Genomic DNA, 9,316 nt, shown 5'->3' with positions numbered 1-9,316 from the left:
ACTCATCCAAACCCTAACCCTAATTCTGCCCTAATTAGCCTAAGCTGTCCCAATCGGCCAGCCTTGTTTAGTGATCCTATTACCCTGGTTCCTAGTGGGACTACTCCTACCTAGGACTACATTATAAGGTCTCTCTGTTTATCCCTTGATCTCTTTTCTTAAACCTGGATGGCGATGATAGTAAGGCCTTATTCATGGCCCCTAGAAGTCTAAAATTTAATCTCACATCAGTATTCTATATACCTTCCCATTTTGCAAGTTGTACCATTTTTCTTCCCACCTATTTTCCTGCAAAAAGTCTATTTAGAGCTTTCTAGTCCTTTCCAGCTTCCAAGATTTCAATTAGGTAGTGTGTTTCTTGAATCAGAGGTTTTACAAGATAATATGCATGCAGGTGAGGTGATAGAGGGTGAAGCCAAGTGCCAAAATTTCATCTTCAGGATCACGCAGTGCTCAAAAATTAATTTTACGAACCCATTGAAATTATGAGTTACAGCTAGATAAAAATTCAACACACATGCAGGTTTATTTCTCTTTTTTTTTTGTTTGGGGAGGGGGGTTGCTTAATTTGCTGGACTGTCTTATACTCTTATTTTTCTTTTAGCTTGTCATGCAATCTTTGTTGATCCTCTATTTAATCAATACAAATTAATTGTGTAGATGCCATACTGTTTGTTAATGGATGGGCTTGGAAAGGCAGGGCATATACATGAAGCTAAATCAATTTTTGATGCAATGAAGGCGAAAGATGTGAAATCTGGTAAGCCTTTGTTAGGCTTATCTCTTCTTAAAAAAAGACGTAGAGGTCAACTGAATATCTTTTGACTAAGGCCAATAACTTACTGACATTTTTGGTAATTTTTTTGGGTTTCTATTTTTTGTATCTCAATCGCTATTCCAATTGATCACTGGTGCACTACAACGCATATGTACAGCTTACTATTAGGCCATGAACTTCATTTATTATTCTGGCATGACATACTTCACCAGTACTGTAAAAAAATTGTTTGACTCAAGATTTACAATTTTGCATCCTGGATTTAGTGCCATTATCATTGAGAAGTCCGGGTTTGTTACCTACTGGTGGTGAATGTTGATCATTTTGTGATTATATGTTTGATGAAGTCCACTTGGATCAGTTTCTATGGCCGTTGGTAGAGTTCAATGGAAGAACAGGTGGAATGGCAGGACAAATCCGTGTATCCAACCATAGTTGGGGTATAGACTTTGTGAATTGAGTTAATTTGTTTTCTTCTGGTTGCATACATGGAATAGTGTCCTAGATTACATAGACTGAATTGTCTTCAAATCATTTTGTTTCAGATTGTTGGTCATTGCTTTTCATACATGTCACCTACTTACATAGTTACATGTCATCATAGATGGTAGTCTCGTGTTATTATTTCTCCTTAGGCACTTTTATTTTTATCGTAACTGATAATTTGTTCAGAATTTTGGGTGATCTCAGTTTCCATTTTTATCAAGTAGGAGTCCAGCTGACACGTCTCTTTGTTAACAGTATTTTATTTATTTCTCATATCTGCAGATGGCTATTCATATAGTATCATGATTTCAGCATTTTGTCGTAGTAAACTTTTGGAAGAGGCTAAACAGCTGGCAAGAGAGTATGAAGCCAGATATAACAAATATGACTTGGTTATGTTAAATACTTTGCTTCGTGCCTATTGCAGAACAGGGGAAATGGAAAGTGTCATGGATATGTTGAGGAAAATGGATGAATTGACAATATCTCCTGATTGGAATACCTTCTATATCCTAATTAAATACTTCTGTAAGGAGAAGTTATATCACCTGGCATATCGGATGATGGAGGATATGCACAATAAGGGTAATCAACCAGATGAGGTAAGCTTTGCCCTTTTATTTTATTTATTTATTTATCAATACAGACTAACAGTAGAAAATATATTATTTGTTGTCGGTAAAAGGATTCAAAAGAATGGTAGAATGTATTTTTCTAGGATTGTGGGAAGAGAAAATTTTCCAAAGGAAGCAAAACTATCTGTCCTGCAATTTTGTCTTTGCCATATATCAAAATAACCCATATATCAAAATGACTGACATATAATTGAGGGATGTTTTTCATCAACAGTATATATTATAGAGTACATGGATTTTAATATCAATTACAATGAGAAGGAACAATAGTGAATAAGTAGTGAATATAGCTGTGGGTTGCAGTGATAGAGGCAAGGTTTGAGAACTCGGTTTCAGTACTGGTTTCTCCCAGCCAAAAAACAGAGTTGGACCGAGATCTCGGCATGTTGGTGCATTTTTTTTTTTTTTTTTTTGAACTCAGTTGATGGTTTTGGTGGGTTTTTGACCTTGTTTGGTCATGAAAGTTGGTATGCAACCTATTTTGGGCCATTTAAACACAATGACACTATTAGATTTTGAAAAATCGAAGTCCAAATAGGAGTTTGACTTAGTGGGAAACCAGGACAAACATTTATGTCAGAAACCAGGACAGGCACTTATTTATGCCTAATATCGTTTAAGTAAATGCTTTTATATTTTTTATTTATATTTGTTATTTCATTTACTTACGATATTATTCATAAATAATATTTACTAAAATGATATAAGTGCCTGTCCTGCTTTCTGGCATAAATAAGTGTTTGTATACCATGGTTTCCCACCGAGTTGACCAAGAACACTGAGATCTTGTCCGAGGCACTGTATTTCTCCATTTCGCCTTCAATCTTGTTATTACCGAGATCTCGGCGAGTTCTTGAACTATGGATAGAGGAAGGTTTTGGGAACACTTGTGGTGGAGAGAGGAACCTCTGAGAGATCTATACCCTTGGTTGCACTCAATGTCTAGAGTCCAATAGAATTGTCAATTAACGTGCTCCTGTTGGAGGGTGGACTGAATTGGAATTTAGGTTTTAGGAGGGGATTTAGGGAGGCAGAAATTCAGAATGTTCAGACCTGTGGGGAAGCTTACAAAATGCGCTTCTGGTTCAGGATAAACAGGACGAGTGTGTGGACTGTAAGTCCTAATGGCAGTTCCACTTTCAACTCTTTTTATTTCATTGTTCTACTGTGAGGACCAAGAGCAGTCTCATGTCCCTTCTCCCTATAAGGTTCTTTTGAAGCCTTATCTTCCCACTAAATGCAAGGACCTAGGGTGGGAGATAGCCCACAAAGAGGTTATGAATGTGGATACGTATCAGATGAGGTGATTAGGGCTCTAATCCTCATAGTTATCACGGCGTCTAGGCAAACTCAAGACGTTGGAGGAGGGGGCATGGACACAAGGCGACACCAACAAAGCAACCTAGGCGGCCAAAACACCCACTAAGGTGACACTAGTTTTCAAGGCGCCTGGATGCCAAGGCTGCGCCTTGACAACTATGCTAATCCTTGTCTGTGTCATGTGCAAGGAGAATGGGTAGTATGTTGAAAAGTTGATAACTTGTTCCTTCACCAAAAAAGTTTGGACCTGTTGTTCTCTGTTGGTAATTAGTATATATTGTTATAGCCCTTACTTAATAGCTTGAGATTTTGGGATAAGCGGTTGTAGCATGGTATTAAAACCAGTAAGTCGGGTTTTGATCCCTGGTAAGTGTGAGGGGTTTGTTTTGTATGTTGTGTTGTGCCCCTATGCCTTGTACCCTTGGTGCCATGTGATGGCGCCCACCACAACGTGTAAAGCTGTGTGTATGGTGGGGGGAGGGGGGCTTCGAGGGCGGGGGTGTTGATATATTTGTTGTTCCCCTTAATATCTCAACTTTTTGGGATGAGCGGTTGTAACATAATATGTTCGATCCCTGGTAAGCGTGAGGGGTTTGGTCATCTGTTGTTGTGCCCCCTTGGTGCCACATGCAGAGCCATGTATGTTTGTGTGCAGGCCTGCACTTACCAGGGGGGGAGTTTGTTGATATAGATTGTTGCAGCCCTTACTTAATAGCCTGAGCTTTTGGAATAAGCAGTTGTAACAGGGCCAAATCCTGACAGTTAATTTGGATTTGATATTTCCCAAAGACATCGTTTTGGGGGGGGGGGGTGTTGTTTTGCCGTGTACCTCCTCTTGGGGCAAGAGTAAAGTTACTCCGAATGGCCACCCTATTAGCAGCGTCGTGGTCTTGGTGGGAGGACAGGAACACTTTGTGTGTTTCTTGGATACATTCTTAACAGAACTGCGGGTCATTGAGAGGATCAGGGGATGGTAGTTCTTTGGGCATTTACTGAACCAATCGTTAAATGTTCTGCCAGTATTTTTTTTTGAGGAAAAGATGAGAAATTTTGTTTGTTGTATCTCAAAAATCGAAACACCAGTTATTTATGTTCACAAACTGAATAGTTGAGTGACGGACTCCACCAAGGGAGGGTGTAGTGAAATGGAGTTTTGATGGATCTTCCTTAGGGGGACCCAGTCCATCTGGAGTTGGCAGCATATTCAGATCTAGTAGTGGAGCTGTTTCGCAGGTGTTCATTCGGGTTCTATTGGCAATGGAAATTCGTTAAGAGCTGAAAAGCTATCAACCCGAATGGGTTTGAGCTACGCTATTAGGGATTTGAATAATTTGATAACCATGGCAGTCGGAGAGCTGGCAACTATCATCACATGTCTGACCTCAAATAAAGGACCTTAGAAATTTGCCCATTTCATAGTACACATTAAACTTCTTGCTTTCCTGGTGAAACTTTTGTTTCGCTGGAAGCCAAGAACAGCTAATGGCTACATGTTGGCCAAGCAAGGTGTGAGACGGTTGAGTTGGACTTATGAACAGTATTTTCCATTGCCTGATTAGCATTGTTCTGTCTTTTTCTCGTTTTCCTCTTTTTGTCTACTTGTAAAATGGTTGTGGACATTGTGGTTCCCAGTTGTGGGTGTTGTAAGTTGCTGGTTTTGAACCTCTTCTATATTTTTCTTAATAAAATCTTTGTTACTTGTCAAAAAAAATAAAACTGTGTATTTGGAGCCATCTAACAGGATACTTGTAGTCCTCTTCAAGGACCACAGAAATACAATAGGTTACATTGGAGAGTCACCACATAGGTCAAGGCCTATAAACATGGTTCCAGAAGTGCTGATAAAAATTCCCTTTTCCATCTCAATAATATTATACTCTCTCAATCCTACAATGGCTGTCCCTTTGAAGAAGCCCGAAGTTTTGAGAAGTGATTAAACATTAAAACCCCTCATTTCTAAATATAGCCCTTCCGTACTTGTTTAAACCCTCTTCAAGGTGTTTAATAAATGAATCTGGTTATCAATACATGGGAATTAAATAGTAAAAAAAGGGCTTACCCAGTGCACGAGGTTTCCGCCACTGCGGGATCTGGGGAGGGTCATAATGTATGCAGCCTTACCAGTTACCCCTGCTTTTGCAGAGAGGCTGTTTCCAGACTCGAACCCATGGCCACTTGGTCACAATGGAGCAACCTTACCATTGCTCCAAGGCCCTCACTCTATGGGAGTAAAATAGTAACTTATCAAAATCATTTCTTAATTTGTGAGATGGACAAAGAATTTGGGCCAGCCAAAATGGGAAGAACTATCTTACAGAACAGAGGGAGCATCAAAGTTAGTTTGAACATACATAACAAGGAGAGTTCATTTCTTTTTCAACTGTACCATGTCAGGCACCCTTGTATTTTTCATAAAGTGAAACCAACACCTTTTTTCTCTATATAGTTATGTATCTCCATGACAGGCATTGATTCAGAAACCCACACCGGTATGAGAATTATATCCATAGTTTTAATGGCTACCAGTCGACCTAAGGTGGTGGCCAGGCACCTAGGGGCCTTTTCAACCGAGGCACATACTATTTAGGCTTTACTGTTTTAGAGTAAAGTTCATAGATAATATGGATTTTCAGCGGAAAGTTCATAGTTACTATGGGATTTCAGAGGAAAGGGTTGGGTCCTCCCCTTTTTTCCTTTTTTTTTTTTTTTTTTCCATGCATGCATTACAGTGGTACCTGGGCTGTGCATACAAACCAATCAAAAAGTTGGAAAAAGCATCAGCCATCAGTTTTATATATCACAAACAATAAAAAAAAATTCACAATACACAAAGGTGTCCACCTAAGTCACAATCCTGGCTAAGGTGGACAAGGCAATGCCTTGTTGACCAAGGTGGGTGCCTTTGTACCAAAGAAAGGCATTAGCATGCCTAGGGGAACCACTAACGTGGTACCTAGGTGACGACTTGACATCTATGATCATATAAGTATCCTTGTTAGGTTTGAACATTCCTAGTGAAATTACCTTTCCTATCACTGTAATTTATTAAAATACTTAGGATTATGTGGGGTATGTTGCTTTGTTCATTTTTTCTTTTGTTTTCATTTCGGAAATGCATATCCCATGAATATGTGGGCATATCTTGAACACCAAAACAAATACACACTCACATGAGGGAGTGAGAAGGAATACGCATGTACACACACACATTTGCTCAGATGAGTACAAGGAAGAATTTTAGAGGGCTCACTCGGTGAGGAATTGTTTCTTTACTCTTTATCTTGTAATTTGAGTCATTGAGACTGATTTCCTGTTCCTGGAAACAGCCTCTCTGGAAACAGGGGTAAGTAAGGCTGCGTACATTTGACGCATAGTTGTCATGGCGTCGCCATATCGACGCCATGGCGGTCATATCACTGGAGAAGTGGGCATATCGACCACCGATATGGATGATGTAAGAATATCGACCGATATGGCCTCCATGTCGTTGCCATGGCGCTGCCATGGACGCCATACCACGACATATGCCCATATCGGGTGACATGGTTGTTTCAAATTATAAAACTTAATTTTTTAACAATAATTTTTTTTAACCATTTTTTATTTTACTGCTTTTTCCTTAACATAAAAAAAAATTAAAAAACATCAAACAGAAAACACTAATACACTATTGACTAATACACAATCACATATTCACATCAGCAAATTTTTATTTTATTTTATTTAGATGGGTTGTTTATTAGCTTTATTCACTCAATATAAATTACGTTTTTGTAATTGTTTTTTTGTTTTGTTACTTTTGTAGTCACTTTCATATGAATCATATCTCAACTCTCATGATTTTTCAACTTTATTATCAGCAAGACTATTGCTATCAATTATTTGATAATCCATGATTTCATATACACTAATGGATATTACACTTTCATGAATTAAACCATAGTAGATTAGTAGTACACTTTCATGTTAATTTTTTATGTTATAGGGTATATATTATAGCATACTAAATGACATTAAAAATAGAGAAAATAAAAAATAAAACATGGTCGATATGATCGCCATGGCGTTGCCATGGCGGGCGACATGTCGATATATCGACATGACACCCCTCCACCGACTTGGATCGCTGTGACGACGTGACAACTATGATTTGACCTCCCTAGACCCTGCTAAACGCGGGAGCCTTGTGCACTGGGTACGGCCTTTGAGACTTGTTAAAATATTAATTCTGATATTGGCATTTGGGGTGCATCAGTGGGTTGAGTTTGTGTTTAAAATCTTCTGAGCTCGTACTTCCACTACCTTGTATTTCCACTACTTCCCTTGAAAACACCTGAGTGGTAATTACCCATTTTTCCAGTGATTATATGCATGACTTTTGTAATTTATAATCCATATTCTTAATAGGGGAAGGGATTCATGCACGGGCGATTCCTCCCATCAACTATGTTTTATAGGGAGGGTGTTTTGGTTATTTCAGATGGGAATTTATGCCCATCTCATTGTATTTAATGCAGGCCGTGCACATGCATGCCCGCACATGAAACTTTAGCCTTCTTAATATGATTTATAAATAAATAAAGAGACAAAGTTAATGATGACATTTATTAGATAAAATTAGAAGGACCTACTTCAAAGCTCTCTGAAATTTTATTATGAACAGGAACTCTGTTCGTACTTGATTTTACAACTGGGTAAATTTGGAGCATCATCTGAAGCTTATTCTGTTTACAATATGTTGAGATATAGCAAGAGAACAATGTGTAAGGCCCTTCATGGGAAGATTCTTAATATCTTGGTGGCAGGGGGACTTCTTAAAGAAGCCTATGTAGTAGCTAAGGTACGCCAAATCATACTTAATTTGAGAGGGGGTGGGGAAAGAAGTTAAAAAGTCGCTAGTTTGTTTAAGGGAACTCTTTTCTGTAAGTTGTTAGTACATTCTCCTGTGATAGATTTATTACTTTTTTCACTCTTATCATGTGGTCAGGACAATGCGGAGGTGATATCTCGGCACAGTTTAAAGAAATTTGCAGTTGCTTTTGCCAAATCAGGTAACCTAAACATGATAAATGATGTTCTGAAAGCTGTTCACACCTCTGGGCACAATATTGACCAGGTACGAAAAAATTTGTGTTTGTATTTATTTCTTATTTGATTGTTCATTCGATTTTGTTTTTCTTGTTTCATTTTACACCATGAAGTTCTTCTAGCACACTGTCAAGGTTTTAGTTACTTCCCAAACCCCCCCCCCCCCCCAACCCTGGCCACCCTTAAAAAAATGCAAGTGTAACAGAAAAAGTTCATGATCTTGTAACAATTTGGTTACATTGATGGAATTTTCCGCTTGCCTATTGGGAAAAAAAAAAAAGAAACAAATTCTTGCACCAATCCAAATTAATAATAATGATGAGCACACAAAGTTGTACTTACCATTTTAGTGTGAGTTTAATGCTCATATTGTTCTGCTTTGTTTTTGTATTTCCTGCATTTGCCGAAAAAGAGGGGGTTTACTGCAGATCAAGCTTATCCATTGTTTCTTGGGTTATTTACACTTTTCCTCTTTGCCCTTATTTCCTCATGGTATCTGGAACACATGACTTTCTTTTCTTTATTTAATTATCGTTGGTCAACCACTTCACTGATGATAAGTTTCCCAGTGGTGAAACCAACACCTATTCAAACAAATCTCCATATCAACTCAGCAAATTTTTAATGACAGTTATAATGCTCGACTCAACTCAACAAAGCCTTATCCCAACTAAATGGGGTCGTCTACATAAATCCTATTTGTGCCTTTCAATTCTATTAAAGCCATGTTATAAATCAAATGCCATTCATATCTTTTGTTAACACTTCTACCCAAGTTGTTTTTGGCCTATACATTGTTCTTTTAGCACCTCTAATATGCACCATAATACTTCTTATCATTGTCTCAATCGTTTTTGATGCACATGCCCAAACCACCTCAAGCGATTCTCCTTCGACTCTCTTATCACAGCCACAACTGAATCTCCTCATTTTTTTTAGAGAAAATTACTTGGACACCCCCTGTACTTTGGCCATTTTGCTTACGATCACCAACGTTTCAAACAATTAC

The 9,316-nt window shown here is 38.3% G+C and overlaps 1 protein-coding gene across 1 annotated transcript; it reads left to right on the top strand.

The window, feature by feature from the left end:
* Window positions 1-628: 628 nt before the first annotated feature.
* Window positions 629-8,389, top strand: LOC122638552 (pentatricopeptide repeat-containing protein At1g10910, chloroplastic-like). Its single transcript, XM_043831396.1, has 4 exons — window positions 629-760; window positions 1,547-1,866; window positions 7,883-8,059; window positions 8,207-8,389. Exons 1-4 carry the CDS (start codon window positions 661-663, stop codon window positions 8,372-8,374), a joined length of 765 nt encoding a protein of 254 aa, XP_043687331.1. The 5' UTR covers window positions 629-660; the 3' UTR covers window positions 8,375-8,389.
* Window positions 8,390-9,316: the final 927 nt, after the last annotated feature.

Source organism: Telopea speciosissima, chromosome 9 (genome assembly GCF_018873765.1).
Source record: "Telopea speciosissima isolate NSW1024214 ecotype Mountain lineage chromosome 9, Tspe_v1, whole genome shotgun sequence".
NCBI classification, from domain to species: domain Eukaryota; kingdom Viridiplantae; phylum Streptophyta; class Magnoliopsida; order Proteales; family Proteaceae; genus Telopea; species Telopea speciosissima.
The sequence above is the reverse complement of the archived record's forward strand: the minus strand, read 5'-3'. Positions and strand labels throughout refer to the sequence as shown.

Excerpts from the sequence above, each read along its gene's own strand:
- LOC122638552 (XM_043831396.1), top strand. The coding sequence starts at position 661 with ATGCCATACTGTTTGTTAATGGATGGGCTTGGAAAGGCAGGGCATATA. Across the intron at positions 761-1,546 it reads GGCGAAAGATGTGAAATCTG|ATGGCTATTCATATAGTATC; the intron begins GTAAGCCTTTGT and ends TCATATCTGCAG. Across the intron at positions 8,060-8,206 it reads AAGCCTATGTAGTAGCTAAG|GACAATGCGGAGGTGATATC; the intron begins GTACGCCAAATC and ends TCATGTGGTCAG.